General features: G+C 31.9%; 2 protein-coding genes and 1 pseudogene across 3 annotated transcripts; 2 read left to right on the plus strand and 1 right to left on the minus strand.

The window, feature by feature from the left end:
• Positions 1 to 370: 370 nt before the first annotated feature.
• LOC146911226 (putative F-box/LRR-repeat protein At5g41840) lies at positions 371 to 2,343 on the plus strand (annotated as a pseudogene). Its single transcript, XR_015017603.1, has 3 exons — positions 371 to 1,229; positions 1,313 to 1,486; positions 1,831 to 2,343. The product of XR_015017603.1 is annotated as a putative F-box/LRR-repeat protein At5g41840 (transcript).
• A 3,115-nt stretch (positions 2,344 to 5,458) lies between these two features.
• On the plus strand, positions 5,459 to 7,884 carry LOC146911227 (uncharacterized). The gene has a single exon (XM_085722918.1). The coding sequence runs from the start codon at positions 5,671 to 5,673 to the stop codon at positions 6,181 to 6,183; it is 513 nt and encodes a 170-aa protein (XP_085579044.1). The 5' UTR covers positions 5,459 to 5,670; the 3' UTR covers positions 6,184 to 7,884.
• Positions 7,885 to 14,468: 6,584 nt separating this feature from the next.
• LOC146911228 (rhicadhesin receptor-like) lies at positions 14,469 to 16,029 on the minus strand. The gene is made up of 2 exons (XM_085722919.1): positions 15,815 to 16,029; positions 14,469 to 15,217 (listed from the first exon to the last, which is right to left on the minus strand). Exons 1-2 carry the CDS (start codon positions 15,915 to 15,917, stop codon positions 14,676 to 14,678), a joined length of 645 nt encoding a protein of 214 aa, XP_085579045.1. The 5' UTR covers positions 15,918 to 16,029; the 3' UTR covers positions 14,469 to 14,675.
• Between the last annotated feature and the right edge of the window lie 4,613 nt (positions 16,030 to 20,642).

The following is a 20,642-nucleotide window of genomic DNA, read 5'->3' on the forward strand; positions in this document are numbered from 1 at the left end:
GATTTCAGGAGCGCTTTCCACTTTCAGGAGCGTATTGCCTTCAGAATCGTCTAAGCTTCATTTTCTTTTGCTCTTTATTTGCTCATTCAGAACCAATGATGATGTAACTTTTTAATTATGGTCATGTACACTTGAACAAATATTAGCTAGTCCAATTTACAATTTTTAATACCTTGTTATCATCAAAACTCTTTAAGGTTCATTGTTAAACACATTTTGTTCCAACAAAGGATTAGTTATTAAATTACTATTAATTGGGAATGACTAATGCAGCCTCTTTTCCTATATGTATGCTACAACTCGTGCATCTATCAGTTGACCAACGGTTCCTATATTTATGTAAGAGATAGTAGTTCAACAATTGATCATGTTGATCTATTACAAACCTAGTTGGGAGAGAGATAGTAATTTTGTGCAGTTTTTTTTGTTTAATAACTAGGATTTCATTCATTGTTGCAGAAAGATATGGAGAAGTTCTGTGATAAAAGTTATTTGGGAAGATCCAAATTGGAGAAGTTGGTGATGGATGACAGGATTAGTGAGTTACCAGACGAGTTACTAATTCACATACTGTCTTTGCTTCCACCTAAATTCGCCTACACAACCTGCCTTCTTTCAAAGAGGTGGAAAACACTATGCCAATTCCTCACAGTTCTCCGTTTTGATGATAAATTCGTGAAAGACGAAGAGGAATTCCTTTGCTTCAATCATGCCATCGACAAAAATCATGCTATCCTCACACAAACAAAATCAACCCATCAAGGCGTTACACCTTAGATGTCATTCTGCACTCTTACTGAAAAGCCATGATGAATGGATTGAATCTGCAAAATTGCGTGGCCTCGAGGATCTCCAACTATCCATGTTTCAATTCAAAACAACTTACAGAATGTATAACTCATGCTCCGATTCCATGATGGATAAATTTATCACTATAGCACCCAACAACGTTTTCAACTGTCGAACCCTTGTGATTCTCAAACTCAAGAGGTTATGCGTGGCGGGTAATATTTTGTCCATTGAACTCCCCTCACTCAAAACTCTTCATTTAAAAGGCGTTTATTTACTAAATTCTGAGGATCTCAAGAAGCTTATTTCTGCATCATTGGTTCTTGAGGATGTTGTATGTCATGATTGGCTACAAAGAAAGTATCCCATTCACTCGAGTGGGTTTGGGTCCATATCATGTTTTATATAAAGCAATATATAATAACTTCCAGTTTCTACGGGTACAAATGCAATGTCACTTCCTTAAGCCTAACAAATAATTTTCGTTTTCTTATCTTGTTTTTTTGTCTTTGAAATTTTGCAGTTAGAGGCGAGGCTTCCCAATGAAAAGATCATTTCCTATTTCAAAGACTCACCCGTCTTTCGAAACTTGATCCACCTCAAATTATTGTTTTATCACTATTATGGATGGGAATGGGATGATGTAACGGATGCGCTCCATCATTGTCCCAACCTTCAAATTCTTTTCATTGATAAGGTTTGTTGCATCTCTGTACTGTTATTTTCGTGTTCTTCTACTCTAAATCTTTCTTTTGTTTTATATATGTTTGGCAGTGGGTATTTGAGGAATGCAAATGCACCCCCAACCTTTAATAAAATTACATGCAAAATAACTTGAATGTTGTGGATTATTTTTCCTCTATTTTTATATATTTGAACCATCTCACCTTGATTTTTACATATTTTTGTGTTTTTTTTTTCCTTTCCTTTTCAAACAAACTAGAGACCATTTTCAATGATATGACCATGGTCAAGAACAACCATCCCACAAGACCATTGTCCATGATACGAGAATAATATATATAATTTTTTTTGAAACAGAATACCAAAATCCCAAGTGTCCTTGCTGAAGACTGGTTTCGCAAATGGGAGTGGGCATTGAAAATTGATGGCAGATCATTCACAGACTGGAAATGGCCAAACTAGGTTCCTAAATGTATTTCATCTCACTTCAGGTCATGTACCCTGACCTATGATGGCAGAATGGATTCACTTCGATTTGCAGCATATATTTTACAGAATGCATGCCATTACAGGTCATGACAATCAAAACTACATATCTATCCAACTCAATTTACGACTGGAAACTTTTAGATGAACTATGCTCCTGTCCAAAGATTTCACCCCTCTGAAATTTCAGTTGAACAAATCTAGTTTTCTAGATATATTTGGTTTACATACATACCAATTAAGTTCGATGTTTAATTTCTCATTGCACTGTTGTTTTACGCCGAAGATATTCTGTATTTTCAACTATCTAAATTAGGCCTTTTCATTTCGATGATTTTTAATTAAATTATCCTGATGGCGGCAATGCATAATATTGACATTTAAGTTGCTTGGTCTTATTCTGTTGCATTCATTTTTACTGCAATACTTCGAAGGAAAATACTTGTGTGGACCAGGGACCAAACCCCATTGTGTAGTCACAACCAAAGAAATGGGAGAGAAGAGAGAGAAGAGAGAAGAGAGAGAAAATGGAAAAAGTAAAGAAAGAAAGAAAAAACTATGTATGTGACCAAACCCAATTGTGTGGTCCTGGTCTACACAAGTCTTTCTCTACTTTGAAAGTTTATCTTTAGGTGGTTCTTTTCTCTTTCCATGTGTGATCAGATATTAGCCGTTGGATTATATAGTAGCTTCCCTTTCTTCGTGTGCATATTAATGACTTGCATGATCCCCAATTAACTTCTATTCTTATTTTTTGACAAAAGAAACCTAGGTATGAATTTCTCAATTTTCTTTGCAACATCACAAGGATAGGCCCCTAAGAAATGCTTCAATTTTGTAGTAATATAAGCATGCCCCTTGTTTTTTTACAAAAGTATGCCCCTTGTTATGCCCCATTGTATGTGTAAGAGTTTTATACCCAAACAATATATATCAATTAAACTTATATATATATAGACACACACACACACACAGAGATTAGCAAAGAAAGAAAACAATTACCAGACTTTTAAAAAAAATAATAATATGTAGAAATGGTAAATTATGTTCATCAATTTTGTAAAATGGTATGCTATTACCTGTAAAAAAATATTAACACAAAAGTTATATTTCATTATCTAATACCATAGAGAAAATCAAAAGTTAATTATATAGATATTTAACACAAGAAACAATATATGGTGATTACTATGAGTATGGTGAAAAATGCAAATTTAATATATATATATATATATATATATATATTGAAATTGAAATTGAAATAAATGCAATGTAAAGTAAACAATTAACGTATTAATTCTTAAAAAAATACAACATGAACATGATTTAGATGGAAATTCAAGGGTGGTTGGAGATAAAACACATTGTGTTGTTGAAGTAATAAGATGTGTTTTTTCTATCACAGAATAAATATGAATGACATGTTCAACATGGAATTTACATGTTTAACGGTGAATTGAATCGTTGTAGTAAGTAATTAAGGAATAAAATTGATACAATTAAAGTTTAATTTTGAAATGAATTATCATCCGAACTAAAAATCAACTTAAATATGTTCATCTCTTACGAGTATTAAGTGTGTGGAGAAGTGTCTCATATGAGCACATATGAAGTGTGACATTGTTATTGTATCATCATGTGAAGCATATGTTGTCTCTATTAAGTAGTTTAAAAAGATAGTTCGTGTTATGACTTTGTGTCTTTGACAAGCCACATATTTGAGTTTAAAATTTATAGCTTACTCATTGAGATTACATTTATAAACAATTATTCTTTTTTTAATTCATTAAATAACTGATGTATCATACTCCCCCCGTCCCGCAATAGATGACCCTTTTGAAAATGTGCAATTTTGATCTAACTTACTTTGACCGTATTTTTCTACTAATATACAAAGAAAAATAATATCATATAATATGTCGTTAGATTCGTCTCGATGAGTATTTTCAAAATATCAAATTTTCATAATTTTTTCTAATATATTATTCAAGATATTTAAGCTCAAAGTTTTGCACTGTCATGTGTAATAAGCTCAACTATGTCAAGTATTATGGGACGAAAGGAGTAATAATATTATAGTCAATATACATCACTTATTCAATGAATATGAAAAAACGAGAAAAATGCTAAAGAGTGTCTTTTAGGCATTGATTAAAATGATAAAAATAGAAATATTGTATTAAAAAATGGTAAAAAAATGATGAATTTAACTTTTTAAAAATCAAGATATTGTTAAATCAAATGCAAACATACTACTTTAAAATTCCGTAACAAGTGTCTTTAAACCACTTGTTAGCATAGCCCAAAAAACAATATTTGTTTATGATTGTGATCGGAGTATATATAAGTTTGTTTTACAAAAAAAAAAAAAATCTGTTTTGTAGGGTGGGATTTACCATGGGAAAGGCTAAAACTTTCCCACCATAGGAAAATTTATTTTTGTCATTAGATTAAAAGGGAGCATAGATTTTATGATGGTCTGCCCACACTATATCTTCCACCACCATTCTCTCTCCTACACTCACCACCACAACCGTGTTCCTTCATCTCTCCACAACTCATGGATTTTGGCAAAAAAAATTATCCAACAACTGAAACAACTTCATATTCTCCCTTTCATCCTTTCTCTCCCATTCATCTAATGGTTAGAAATCTATTGATGAATATACAATATCCCTTTCATCCTTTCTCAACTTCATGTACACCAAACACAATCATTCCAGTTTTGTTCGATTTCACTGCAACTACCAAAGGATTTTCAGAGAGATACATAAAAAAGCAAAAGGCTCATTTCCATTGTTGGATATATTTTTTTCCTTATATATGTTTTTGTGTTTGAGGAGGAAAAAGCTGCCTGGTTAATAAACTTGAAACAAGTCAATATGCGGTAATCTTGTCAACAACAATAGAAAAATTTCACAAGCCAATGTCCTTGTTCATTAAAATAAATTGAAGTGTAAAGATTAAAATGGATTCTAATTTTCAACTAGTTATTATTGTTTTGATTCTGAACATTTAGGATTTTGTGCTATTCCAAGATTTCAAGGTAATGGGTGTGAAAACCTAATTGTTGTTCGTTGAAGGAGAGTTGTTGATTGTGGTGGGTGAGAGAGAAGGTTGCTGGGGAGGAGAGAAGGTTGGTGAAGAATAATAATATAGTGCTGAAAGACTATGATAAATGTGTGTATTTTATTTGATCAAATGGTTAAAATTGACTTTCCTATGGTGGAAATTTTTTACCCTTTCCCATGTTAAATGCCACCGATTTGTAGTATTTAGCTTTCTAAAAAAAATTAAAGACAAAATTATACTTTAGTCTCTTAACTTAAATTTTTTTCTTTAATTATTCATCATTTATGTGTATATCCAAATATTTTAATAGATTAATTCCATGCGATAATAATGATTAAAAACAAAAAAACAAAAACTGAAAGTTGCCAGCTAATACGTGGAGTGTTATTTGAATAGAAGAGAACGATAATAAATGCGTAATAGTTTGGTTTAGTTTAGTTGCGTTTGAAGAGTGACTTCTCGCTCTTCCCCAATTCAACTACGTTCCTTTCTTCCTTTATCTTTTCCATCAAATTCATTTTCGTAACCTAATTTCTTCGAATCCAACCAAAATCAAACTGTTATCATTCTTTTATTCAATGAATTTATGAATCCCCTTTTCATTATTAGGTCACAAAAACGCGGTTTGAATTCGAATTCATGTCTGCTTCTTCTGATGAAGAGATCTCCAATCGAAACGGTTACCAAAGAGGAGGTAGTGACGGTGATGACGAACAAGACGAAGAAGATGCAACTCGGAAGAAGAAGAAGAAGAAGAACCGTACAAAATTTGATTTTGGAAAAAGGTTGCTACTTAATCAATTTTCAAAAGCCAAGAATCAAATTCGCAAAGTTAAAAGCAAAAAGCATCTTCTTTCATCCTCGTCATCATCAACAACAGCTACACCGTCTTTTTCTAGGAATGTAAATGTCAGTAGCAGAGGTAAGGTGGTGATTATTCAAGGTGAGGGTAATAATAGTACTACTGCTCGAAATGGATTTGGTTGCAAGTTTTGTTTTTCGCGTCCCAATGTATTGGAAAACCCTAATGGGTCACCTAGTAGTGACCCTAATGATCCTAAATTTACTCATTCTATGTTGAAGAGTTTATTAGAGAAGAATGATTTTTGTTCCAAAGAATGCAATCCACATATTGAATCATTGGTTGAATGATTGATTGATTAGTAATGTTGGATATCCATTGTTGATTTTATTTTGTTGTGCTTGTTTGAGTATTATTATTATTCAGATGGAATTTGTCTGTGTTGTTGGGTGTTTGTTCTGTGCTGTCTCATTTTGAAATTCAGTGGCATTATGGCTGAGAACACTTGCAGCGTATTTATGGGATGTTCAATGAAAATGGTAGAGTTGAGGGGCAAAAATAGCATCAGAACATGTAGGGAAACTCATAGTGAGAATATCCTGTTGTCATTTTCATTTAGAGCAATGTGGTCCATTAAGTTGTGGATAAAATATGAAAGGTCGAGGACTGCTTGATCAGCTGTTGGTATGAAAGAGGTGGATGAAAATTGGATTCCTTGACATTCAGGAACCTCTACTTGTCCTACCTCGTCCGGGAAGTGGTGTATTGTGTATATTAAAACTGAATTTTTTTGAGCCCTGCTATATTCATAATCTCTTTGTTAGCTGTTAGAAATTTTTGATTGGTTTTCTCGTGTATACATCTTTTTCATTCACAATGTCAGTAGTTTTGAGTAATTGTTATTTATAAAATTAGCAACTGAAACACAAGTCTTTGTCACTGTCGTTCAGTTGGATTTTGAGTGGCATGCTCTGATTCTTATGTATATGTTTTTGAGGATATATGTTAATGCCTCACATGCTTTAATCTTCATATATTTGGAAAGGTTTAGAGAACTTAGGAAACAAAAAATGATAAGGGATAACTATGCAATCAGTATTCTATTGTTCTCTGTTGTTGTTTGTATTATAATTATCCAAAAATGTTGGACTCTCTTCGGTTAATTTTGATGCTAGATTCCAAGGTCAAGGTATGTACACCGTGAACTTTTCTAATTAATGGGTTCAATTCACATAAATGTGTACACTTTCAAGTCTACAAGAGAAGGTAGTATTGATTGGATTGAGATGACATTTCCAATTTTTTCAAGTGATTTCAAATGTTAAGATGGTTAACAACTTTTAATGTATAACTTTCTCACTTCATTTTAAGAAAATTAACATAGTTTTTGACAAAAAAAACTATGCCCAAATTTTGTCAGCCCAAAGCAAAATTATAGCAGTTTTTATGGCACTTTTCACCAGGCAGAGGGAAACCTTTTTCTTTTGATTGTGTTGCAGCAGCCCATGCCATTTGCATGCTGATTAAAGAAATGAATTGCATTACCATAGTAAAGTAGCACTACATGCTTCCCTTTATGATGTCTGTCTTGATCATTTAAGATAGATATTTTCTAGTTAAAGTTGTTAAGCTTTTTGTGCTGTAAATAATTTCACGGGTTTGCAAATTTTGCTGCTCATGCTTCCTAGATGGCTGCTGATGTGCAGTATTTGGCCAGATTTCTTTTGATGCCGTCCCTTTGTTTACATGGTTACGAGGATTGTATATGTACTGTTACTCCTTCTCTTGTACGATGAAGTACATTCTAGATGAGCTAGAAAACAAGAAAACCATGGGGAGTGGTGGTGGAAATAGACAGAAAAAGATGGGGTTGTTTCCATGTTTTTGAAGCTAAATGCAGTATTCAAAGAATGGTCACCAAAAGTTTTTTGATTTCTATTTGTAATCTTTGTTTCTAGTATTATATTCATCATTTTTTTTTAAGTATTCATCATTAATTCATATGTTACTACTTACTATCCCTTCCCAATAATAGTCTATATTTGTTCTTCTCTTGGGGTGATTCACCTTAGCATTTATAGTTATCAATATACGATAGCTCAGTTCTTATTCTCTGGCAAAGCTTTGCAACTTTGACCAACAGATACAAATATCCCATCTATAGAGAATTTATGCCTATTCGATTCTTTTATCCCAAAGCTTATAGTACTTTTGATTCGGAACTGGGCAATCCAAAGGCAAAAGCTTTTTATTCCATTAGATTAGATGATTCCCAAGCTGGAATCCTGTGCTCTGATACCTAAGTAGATAATTAAAAGTCAACATATAAGATATGCAAGAGCTTTTGTCAAAAATAATCTAGAATTGTGGGAGTAATATATTTGGGGTCAAGTGTGATGCTTCCTCCATCATGTTTGCGCAATGAGTATAAGGACGAAAGGTTTGCTACATTCATCTAGCTTTTATTTATTGTTCATTTATGTGATAGATATGTACAAGTGGTAGATTAGTGGGGCCTTCAATCCAGCTAATAAGATTTATTAATATAGAGTATCAGTTATGTCTATGCTTTTCATAATGAAATGTAGATAAATAAAACAAACTCGAACTCATATCATATATCCCTACCCAAACACATTTTTTGTGGACAAAATCTCAATACTAAATCACTTGTTTTTATCCTTCAGAGGATGCTTGTTACTTTAACTAGAAACCTTTCTAATTTAAAAGCTTGTTACTTGTTGTAAGTACAAGTTTACGACAACAACCTACATTACGCTATCAATGAATAAACTCACTTCCAATAAAAGATACACTATGTTGATAATACGAAACTTCCACTTGAGAGATTCTTCTACAAACCCACAGTGTAAAAACATTCAGATTTAAACCAAATAATTTTCTACTGAAAAAGCCACATGTTTTTTATTTATGAGAAACTATCCACTACGTTTATGATGTATACTATGCACTCCTTTAGGAAAGATAATTTATAGCTTGTATACTGTATGCAACAACAGAGAACTGCTGAACATAAAAGGTGTGTTGTTACTTGTCAACATTCTTTTTTCTTCCTATCGTCATTGGAACTTTAGGAGGATTTTTCAATGGATAGAGTCAATAGGATGTTGGACATGGCACTGCAGGGTAAGTATACTTAGATTTGACCATGTAATTTTCTAAATAGTTAGTTGAGCATGAATATTGAATTAATGGAGAATTGATGGGTATGGTATGTGTGAGTATTGTGATACCAAATTTTCTCATGAGCAATGCTATATCTCTAGAAAAAAAAACATCAAGAATTCTTCAAGAATAAAGAGCAACCAATCACAATGCACTATTTGCCACAATTCAAGGAGGTGTGGCTGAAAAATAGGAAGTAGACAAATAAATCATGCAATTAAAACTTGCCACATGTGTCTTGAAAAATTCTTGATGTTATTTTTCTAGATAAATAGCATTTTCCTTTTCTCATTGCCATTTATGCGGTCATTAATAATTTATCCCTAAGAGCATCAATCAAAACATAGGTTCCTAGTTTCAAACCTTATTGAAGCTCAAAGAAGCTCAAAACTAGAAAGTTTCTAATATTGTGGTTGCCTTTTAGATTAATGAGGGGGCACTTAAGGCTCGCCAGGATTGCCACCTTTAGAGCAGTTTTTCCTTTTAAGAGTCCTAACCACATTTTTTTCACACAAAGCTCAAATCCAAAACCTTACTTAAAGAATCTAAGTCAAGTTCCACTAAGAATCTGACTTATGTTTGTGTGCTATTTTAAGAGGCGAATACATACATTTTAAGATAATTTTACTACTTATATTTGATTTCTTAACGAATGCTCAAAGGACAATTGTTTTTTTGACAAAACTCAAAAGACAATTTTAACATTTTTCTTAATAAATTTTCTTGAAAAAGTTTTTTTTTTTAATAAGTTGTTAGTTGATTTTATTCAGTTTCTTTTTTGGGTTATGCTAACATAGCATGTTAAAAATTCCATTAATAACAAATATTTATTGAACAAACAAAAAATTAATTTTCAACTTTTAAAAAATAAATTGACATAATTTTCTATACATAATTTATATTTTTTTATAGGGAAATATAATATGTATTGCATTAGAAATTGTGTAGTCAATTCTTCAACAGTAAAAAAAAGTGCCATTTTCAATTTAAAATTATCTTTTTTGGTTTCCTTGACCAAATGCCCGACGCACCGGTTAGAGAGCCTTTTTTAACTACTTTTTTTTTAATGACAAAATATATTATATATATATAGGGGTGGCAAAACGGGTCCGGTCCGTCGGGCCAGCCCGTTTAACCCGCCATTTTAGGCGGGCTGGGGTGAGATTTTGAGCCCATCTCTCTAGTTGGCCCGCCCCTGTTAAGCCCGCTGAAAAAGCGGGTCATAGCGGGGTGGGGCGGGCTGGCCCGCGGGCTTATTAAACTTTCATTTTTTACTATTAGTGATCGAATTTTTAATTTACACACCCCATAAACAATTGAGCCAAATCACACCAACCCAACCTCAAATTGTCCCACTCTCTCTGATAGTGATAAGTGATAACTTATTCACCACTAGTCCACTACCTCTAGAAAAAAAAAACTAATTCACCAGTACGTTATTTTGTAATTTGTTTTATGTTGGATGGTGGATTTATTTTGAGATTTGTTTAATGTTAGAGTCTTTATATTGAATTTATTGTTTTTATAATAGTAGCGTATTTGTTAATAACAATCAACAAAAAAATATTTAAAAAAATAGACGGGCCAGCCCGCCAGCCCGCTAGTCCGCCTTTAGGCGGGGCGGGGTGTGAGTTTGAGCCCACCCCCTCAAGTTGGCCCGCCCCGCCCCACCCCGTTTTTGGCGGGCTAATAGCGGGCTGGGCCTAAACGGGGCGGGCTGGCCCGTATTGCCATCCCTATATATATAAGGGAATTAAATCCCAAGTATTACACCAAATAGAGAAAATAAAAACACCAAAAACCCCTAAAAAAAAACCCCACCAACACCCTCAAAATGATGAATCCCCTGACAACAACTCCTCAAAGAACCAACACCGCCAACAATGATCAATTAGTCACCCGATAGTAATATTGCTTCAAACGTTCAGCTTCGACCACCGCTCACGATCTGGTCTATCAGAGGAGACATCACAACAGCCTAAAAGGACCTGAGTCACAAACTTGCTTCCGACCTCGAATCAAAAGCGATCGGCCCACAAGACTCCCGACACAAGTTAAAAAGGCACCCCTGAACTCACGAACCACCAGAGCAGACACCTTAACCTGTCAAAAACCTCCCTTTTTTAACTACTTATATTTGATTTCTTAACAAATGCTCAAAGGACAATTGTTTTTTTTTTATTTACAAAACTCAAAGGACAATTTTAACATTTTTCTTAATAAATTTTCCTAAAAAAGAAACATTTTTCTTAATAAGTTGTTAGTTGATTTTATTCAATTTCTTTTTTGGGTCATGCTAACATAGTATGCCCTAAAGACATAGTATGTTATGAGTTTCATTAATAACAAGTATTTATTGAGAAAAAAATAATTTTCAATTTCTAAGAAATAAATTGGCATAATTTTTATACATAATTTGTATTTTTGATAGGGAAATTTTTGATATACTAAGTTCCACTAAGTGTTTTCGAATGGAAAATGTCAAAATTAACTACACATATTTGCAAAGGGTATTTTTGGTATATTAATTTATATATAAAATAAACAAATTAACGGCACTATCAAAAAAATTTTTTTTTAATAAGGTGGAGGTGTTTATTTATATTAAGGGATGAAGAAAATCAAATATAAGTATTTGCCGCCCTCAAATCTTTTAGATCAGTAGCTTAATGCTCTCAATTAAACTAGAAATATTAATTGTACAGTTAAAACTCTATAAATTAATAATGTCAGGACCGGAGAAATTTATTAATTTAGAGAGTTATTAATTTATCGATAAATTAATAATTATTAATTTAAAGAGTTTTTAAGTAATTATATTGTACATACCAAACAAAAAGGCAAATTAGTCTATGCCTCTTAGAATTACGTTGCAGCGAACCTTGGGACTCAACGTAAATTAGTAACTACTGTGTTCATATGCATTGGAAATCAATAATGACTTTTGAAGTACAGTAAATGTAAACAAGAGGAACAAATGTGTTCAATGTATTCTTAATATATTTTTTTCAGTTTCTATGAATTATTAATTTATGATTTTCTTGGGACCGAAAATTATAAAGGGATCTCCCGAAAAATTATTATCTTATTATTTTATCGAGTTTTTCAATTTTTTACATTGGCCCAAGTCGGGACCGGACAAATTTATTATTTTAGAGAGTTTATTAATTTACCGAGTATTAAATTAAAGAGTTTCTACTGTAGTTGGTAATTTGCACCATTCCAGAAGGCCAGTTTATGGCTATATAATTAATTAATGTAGTAATTAATTATTGGTCCATACTTGGTTGCCAGCTTTGTTGCCCTCTAGAATAAAGATGAATATTTTTTACAAAAATAAAGTAAAGTGAATTTTTTAAATGGAGTAGATGAGTAATCATAAGAGGGACATTATACCTCACACCCCAACATTTAATCATTTACCCCTACAAATCATTTAAAATGTCAATTTTACCCTTTTGTCATATGATTTCACCCAACACAAAATTCAGCTTGCAAAAGTTTTCCGAAATTGAATACTCAAATAAAAGTTTTCTATAAAATTTGTGGTTGAGATTGAAGGGATAAAACGATGGAATTGAAATTTGAAAAGAGAAACATGATGCAGAGTATTCAACAATCGGAACAGCCGCATCACTGACATCCTAAAAAATGGATCCTTTTCTACGAGTACTGTAAATAGTACCATTCATAATTGTTGGACACAATCAATTAGACCAAGTGGGACACAATCAACTGATAGGTTATGAATGGAATTTGCAGCGACGCAGTTTGCTTACGACAATTTTCTTTGCGATGGTGACGATAATTGTCTTTAGTGACGGAACAACGAAAGAGTTGTAGTAGATTAAACCCAGCAAAACACAATTCTTACCGTGCCGGAAACCTGGAATTGGCCGGTTCTGTTAAATTGTTTTTGGAGTCATCTGTTTTGTTAATTTAATGAGTGCAATAATGATTTGAAAGTTAGTAAATTGATTTTCACGTAAGGTATACATTTTACATCTATCAGCAAAATATTGTTGTTGGGTTGTGGGATAACAAAGGGTACACAATGAAGAAGAGGAATGATGGTATGAGATAACAAACTCTTAGAGTTTGGTGATGAAGAATGAATCTGGAAACTTGTTTTCCGGAAAATGTTATGTGGGGTACATGGTATAATGTTCTTGTGGTTATAAGGGTAAATTTGACATTTACAATAATTTGTTGGGGGTAAAGGATTAAGTGTAGGGTACATGGTATAATGTTCTCATAAGAGTTTTGTCGTGTACAGTTTCATCCGATTTAAAAGACTAGTCTATGCAGTTACGCGCAAAAAATATCTAATTCACAATAATAATAATAATAATAATAATAATAATAACCGAAACGGAATCTTAAACTATGGATTTAACTTTACAGTGACAGAGAAAATGATCATCTTCTAGTATGGCTCTATTGCATATTTTATTTGCTGCCGCTATATAAAATATAGGATTAAGTAGTGAAACAATCCACATAATAATAATAATTAGTTCAAAAAAAAATAGTTTAAAAACATATGGGTAATGATTTAGACAATCAATCATAAATTTTTTTCTTGATTCGAGACATGAGAAAAGAAAGAATATAGTGCTTAATTAAGCTTCTCATTGTTGATTTATTTGAATGTATTTACGGACATAAACATTTGCGATTTTGTTCTTTTTTTAGAAACTAAAATAAAATTATATTAATCAAACAATTTTATTTTCTTAGCACAAGAAGCGTCAGAGAAAAACAAATAAAAGAAGTAACATTTACATCAAAACACGGAAAAAAATCACCTGAATAAAGCCAAAAAAACTGATATTACAAAACTCCTCACAAACATAAAAGGGAATCGAACCGCCACATATAGTAGTTAAAAATAAAGTTGACATGTTTCGTCTTCGACCCACAAAAAGATTGAATTTTAATTTTATCAAAAAGATGATGAATTAAAAATAAGTATGTTAGGATTAATTAGGTTGAACTACCAGGTCTGTATTGTATTGTGTTATTCCCATTTGGGTTGTACCTGGTCAGGTCTAATGTCCCCCAGGCTTTGTATCTGTTTTATTTACTTTTATGAATTTTTTGCTTAAAAAAAAAATACAAGTATGTCTTTCTATCCAGATGACCAAAACAGTCCAGAACCATATCAAATGAAAAACCACACTTAACTTTTTAGAAAAGCCTCCCAAGACAACAAAATGCATATTTGTTGGTAAGTTATATTTTTAGTTTATTTTTGAAAGCTCTCCAAGATAGTGTTTGAATCCAACTTGTAAATCATATCAAAATTATTTGATCTTATTTTTATCTTTTTGTTATGAAAATAATTTATGCATAAGTACTTACTTATATAAAAAAAATTATACCGTACACGTTTATTTAAACTGTTTATTCAAACAAGATCTAAGAAGTGATTACTTTCTCCACATAATTGCAAAAATAACAAGCACATTTGATTACCAAAATAACAAGCACGCATTAGGGATCTTACAAATTTCAATCAACCAAAGGAAAATGAATATTGAACATGCCCCAATTGTTTTATGAGTTCCAAACATGAAATGTAAATCAACAAAGTTAAATAAAATGCAGAGGCACAAACAAAATAACAAACACATGACATCAATCCTTGATCTCACTACTTGGGTGCAAGCCTAGACTTGATTTTCTGAACTTCCTTGGTACCAATTTGGAATGCTTGAGTCAAAATATTATCTGGAACAGGTGGTGTAGAAGCAAACAAAGTAAGAGGAATATTCACCGTTCCTTGCAATTGACTATTGAATCCTGCAATTACTGCAGCAGGTACATAACCACTGTTCTTTTGGAAATGAACCAATCCTTTAGGAAACACAAATGTTTCACCCTTAACAATAGTCTTTGATATCAAAACATTATTTGTTGTAATAAACCCAACATCTAATTGACCTTCAAGAACAAACACAATCTCAGTTGCACGTGGGTGAGTGTGTGGTGGGTTCAGTCCACCTACAGCATAGTCAATACGTGCCAATGACACACCAAGTGTGTTGAGTCCTGGGATTTTCTGAACATTGGCTAAGGTTACTAAGGAACCAAATGTGTTGTTTGTGGCTCCTGGTTTGGCTAGTACGTTGGTGGAGAAATCAGCTGCGGTTACATTGGAAGCTGGTTTGCACGTGAATCCATTCACTAGAATCGCTGTTAAATTTAATCAACACATAATTTAATTACCACCATCACAATAATTCAACCATAAGAATTGTAAGACAAGAAAAAACTCAACCAAGAAACAAGTATGTATATCGATCGTTGACTAATTACTTTATATAATTCTTGTTGCCAATCATGCTATCAATAATATGCAATGATTTCTTAAATCAATTTCCTTCAGAAAGACACTATAATTGGTAGTATGATACTATTATAAAAGATAAGGGACAAATTAAGAAAAGTTAATCATATTCATATAGGTGGGATTATTGTTCTGAATGATTAAACATTAAAGTCAATAAAAAGCCATATCAAAGGTGTTGGTAGGCCTAATTAGAGAGTTAGTTGGATTAACATGACTGAAAAAAAAAAAAATATAAGAAAGAGGATTGCATATAATGATTAAGGGAAAAAGTGAAAATGAAAAGGGAACTAATTATTTCCAGCTTTTCGATCCTTATAATTAATCTTGCTTATATAAGTAATAATTAGCATGAAAGTTATATGCTCTATATAGAATATATAATAGAATATGAAAAGAAAAGATATATTTCATGAGATTATTATTAATTAATGTAACGGTACCAGAAGCAAGGTCTGCAACACAGAGGTCTTGAAGATTGTCGGGATCAGCAGTGACAGAGGTGGTTAACACCAGAAGCAACAACCCTGCGAGGAGCTTCATCATTTGTTATGATCGATGACAAACAAATTAACCGGAGACTTTTGAAAACCAATTATATGTAGGCAAGACAAAATAAACAAGCTATATAAAAAAGGAGCAATTTGAATTATGAGTTGGAATGAAGTGGTAATGGGCTTTGATTATTTATACCAAGAGAAGACTTGGAAGAGAGACAGAAGACTTGGAAGAGAGACGCAAGAATTAATATAGTATAAGGAATCTTCTCACTTAAAATAAAGTGGAATTTTTTTATTTTTTTTCTAGTAGCATAGTGGTTAGAGCTCACACATTTAAACGTGGAGAAGTGGGGTGTCTGGGGTTCGAACCGCATAAATTATGCAATGTCCCTGCCAATTGAGCTAAGCTCACGAGGACAATAAAGTGAAATTATAAGATATAAATTACGGTGTTATATCTTGTCAAAAATAAAATAAAATTACGGTATTGTATTTTTTATTACGAAATAGTTAAAAAATATGATAAAATTCTTTAGTCTATATATATATATATATATATATATATATATATATATATATATATATATATATATATATATATATATATATATATATTGTAAAATTATTAAAATTTTATTTTCTATTTTTAATAAGAAACGATAACAACACATTTTCAAATAAACTATTTTTTTTATTGTTAAATTAGGAGAACCATATACACATTTTTTTCTTTCAAAAATAAACGATATTTATTCAAACTAATAAAGTATATCAATACAATACAAACAACATAGTATATATGTCTACATACGACTATATTCAAATTTTTAGAATACTCATATCTCTAAATCTGCAATGTTGACGATGTCAAAACCATATCTTCATAATACTCATATCTGCACTTGATCAAAGTTAATCATTCAACCCGAATCAAATAAACATTACATTAAGACAACATAAAAAACACACCTCACAATGATGAGAAATAAAAACAAATAGAGATGTAAAGTTGATGGAATAAAAAACAAAAGAAAGAAGATTGAAAATATGTGAAAATTACATATTTAACTAAACGAGAAAGGAAAACAATTTGGAGGAGTGATTTCAGGTCAGCGTTGTCAATAAAAAACCATCATATTAATATGCCGGTCGATTTTGAAAAACTAGTAGACACCGTTAACAAATTCGACTTTTTTTATTTGTCAACAATGTATTAGTTTTTCAAAATCGAACTTATCATTTTCAATTTATCAAGGTTGATAGTTAATAATTTTTTTGTCGGCTTTTATTTATAAGAAAAAGCTTAGAAAAATTGAATTATAGGTCTCATCAAGATCAAAGAATACTTGATAATACTCAATAATGTGGCCTCGTATCATCAGTACGATTTAAACTCAATCCTTGTAATATCTAAGTTAAATTCTTATCAACTTAGCCAATTGTATTGCCATTATTTTTTATTTATCTCTTAAAATACACTTGGCAATCCAGTCAAATTGATGAATAAATGCAAGTAACATGCTTATTTTCCTATTTTAAGGTTTGTTGAAGTTATTAAAAGAAGAAAAGTCGTTGGGATGATCTGGAAGGACCAAACAGAAGGGCACTGGTTTGGTTTGTGCCATTTCTTGAAATTTGAGTCTTGACTTCCATTTTTATCCAAAAATAAAAAACGAATGTTTTGACTTGCACTTCACATTTTGCCTGACCCACGCCGTTGTGAATATGGATATAGTTGATTAATGTATCTCTAGTAGTCCCAGCTTGCATCCATATCATAGGTCTGAATTCTGATGACGTTTTTAATTTAAATTATATGCTTGTTAATTATATTACCTGCTTTTTTCAGACCGAAGTAGTGGTATATCAGAGTTTAATGTTATAGTCTCTTCTATTAAGTCTATGCTAGCTTTATTTTTCAATTTTAAGGTGAAGTTCGTCGGGCGTCAAGCGAACATGGCTGCTCATTCGATTGCTAGGGCGGCATGTTCTTGGCCTAGTCGCCATGTTTTTGAGATTTATCCTCCTTATATTGAATCTTTTTTAATTAATGATATCAGTTAAGTTTGCTTTGGTAAAAAAAAAATTATATCACCTGCCTATTATGACTATTTCTTGTTTTAAATTTCTTCTTTTTGCAAAGTTTTTATATTTTCTACAAAGTATGTAAATCAATTTATCAAACAATTACTGAGAGTTATTTGTTGAGGTTAGAGTCTACCCCCCTTATCTGTATTACATCTTTATAATATATATATATATATATATATATATATATATATATATATATATATATATATATATATATATATATATAGACGCACACTTTTTTCAAGAGAAGATATTTATATACTTGTAAGATACTCTTGAGGTTTTTACTTGTTAATTTCCATACTATTTTTTAAAAAAAATAATTTCCATACTATTTTTTAAAAGTGACATTCATTGCAAATTAAGATAGTATTCTCTCTCACACCATGTTGATAAATTTAGCTTTACTTCCAGCTACTATGTTGTTTGTGAGAACGCCAATGACCTATTCTTGCAAATTAAACGATGTCGTTGAGCTTAGATGCCTTTTAATTCCTGTAGTGTATGAATTCATAAACAAACTTGCTCTTCAATCATTCAAAAGCTTATCCATCATACTGCAGTGACATGTTAACTACTTTTGTTTAGAGATTTTTTTTTTTTTTTAAATATAGAATGTAATAATTAAGAAGCCGCCTGAGAATAACTGTATACTTATAAGAAGAAGAATGGTACACGTTAGGTATGTGAGTACGTGGGAATGCTTAGAATCTTTGCTAAAGGAAGATAAACACGGGCCATGCTCAACACATTAATTCAAACCTACTCCTTGAATATAGTAGGGATTAGTTATCGTTTCCTTTTCTTTCTTTCAAGTTTCAATTACTACTATTTTCATTCCTTGGCTTTTTCCTCGTTGGTTTGCTTAACCATTTATGCAACGTTGCTAATGATTAAGGCATCATTCAACATTTATTAAGAGACATAAATAGTTTAAGCAAATAAACAACTCCCTTGATTAATCTTCAAATCACTTGTATAAGAACAACAATTTGAAAACAACAATCTCTATTTGAAAATACATTAGAAGGACAAATTGTTACTTTCAAATCAATACATGCTGTATAAGAATCTTAAAAAAAATAAAAATTAATTGTATTTTATGTATCATAAACCTTACCGAACCCATACCAACAAAGTAAAACTATACCGAACAAATCAAGAATTGATGAGTCACAATACCCAATTCTTTTTATATATAATTTAATGATCGACTTACAATAGAAGAAGCAATTTTATATGTTGTGTGTTGTTTGAAATGTATTTCTAATTAACTAGTGGACAAATTGGCGTGGGAAATTCACTTCAATGTCTTTTGATGACATCTCGTCATTACGTAATTTTATATGTATTTTTATCACAAATTGGAGTTCACAAGGAGACTTATGCAGCAAAAAGAGCAGAAAAACTGAAGAAAATGCAAAAGAGTAAAACGTGCCACGATCTGGTAAAAACGTGACACGATTTGGTGAAGGCCAGAAGCATGGGTTCGACATTAAGGAAACGTGTCACGATTGGCAAAACGTGACACGATTTGGAGAAACCCTAATTCAGTTTCTTGCTCCACAAGGTGAAAATGTGTCACGATTTACTTAAAACGTGACACGATTTGGGCGAATTTCTGTGCCTATTTAAGCTGAAGTTTATTCCAAAAACAAGGGTTACGAATACTGGAGAGAGAAAGTGCGATTTGCAGACCTGAAGACTGAAGAACGGGGCGATTTTCTCCAATCTTTACCTGTTTATGTATGTTTTAATTCCTCTAATGATTATGTTATTTGTAAACACCACTATGAGTAGCTAAATCCATTAGAGGTTAGGTCTGAGATGATTCTTTGTAACCCTAATTGAAATATGTTGCTGTGAAACTCTATTTATTGTGAATGATAATCTAGTCTTTATTCAATTCAATTGTTCTTAATGCTTTTTATATCCTGATCAAATATAAATATGATTTGGTGAGAACGAATGACTACTGACCCTAGCTTTCGACTTAGACCTAAATTGAATTGTTCTAATAAACATGGTTAGTCTAGGAATGGATAATCGTTTGTTAGTGATATTAGGTTAAAGTGCTTAAACCTTCAAGGATTATTAGACCACCTAAGGAATTAGGGGCTGTAGTTTGAGAGGAGGGTCCTAACTCAAGGGATTGATTATGACTATTTTGTTAACTATCGTGAGACTAAAAAATCATTCATAAGAATAGGTGCAGTATACCAATTAGGGGAACATAGATGATTCGAAAGACCTAACCTCATCTTTCTCTTATTCTCAAAAACCAACTTTATTTTCTGTCATTATTTTTATGCAATCAAACCAATCAACTGCCTAGTGGCAAACCAAAATAACTTTTATACATCCTAAGTTCCAACGTAATTGAATTATTGAGATTAAAAACACTCATCGTGGGATCGATATTTTTACTACTTCGATAGTATTTGGTGCACTTACCAAACCTCTATCATCTTTTATAAGTTTATTTTGCATTAAGAGAAAGTTTACAAGGCGATCTTAATAGACCGAGATAACTTAATCCATGGAAACATTACTGATTGTGGAAATCCTATATCAAGTGGATCGGTTATGAAGTCGGTCCATTTATAAAAGTGGACCGCAAGGGAGGGACTGAATTGTAGATCAGGCTGAAACAAGGTAAAATTATGTTAAATTCTATGGT

Source organism: Medicago sativa, chromosome 7 (genome assembly GCF_051527215.1).
Source record: "Medicago sativa cultivar Bolivia chromosome 7, Bolivia_mono, whole genome shotgun sequence".
Taxonomy (NCBI): Eukaryota; Viridiplantae; Streptophyta; class Magnoliopsida; order Fabales; family Fabaceae; genus Medicago; species Medicago sativa.

Coding starts and splice junctions, on each gene's coding strand:
- LOC146911227 (XM_085722918.1), top strand. CDS start 5,671: ATGTCTGCTTCTTCTGATGAAGAGATCTCCAATCGAAACGGTTACCAA.
- LOC146911228 (XM_085722919.1), bottom strand. CDS start 15,917: ATGATGAAGCTCCTCGCAGGGTTGTTGCTTCTGGTGTTAACCACCTCT. Junction 15,218..15,814: donor TGTTGCAGACCTTGCTTCTG/GTACCGTTACAT, acceptor TAAATTTAACAG/CGATTCTAGTGAATGGATTC.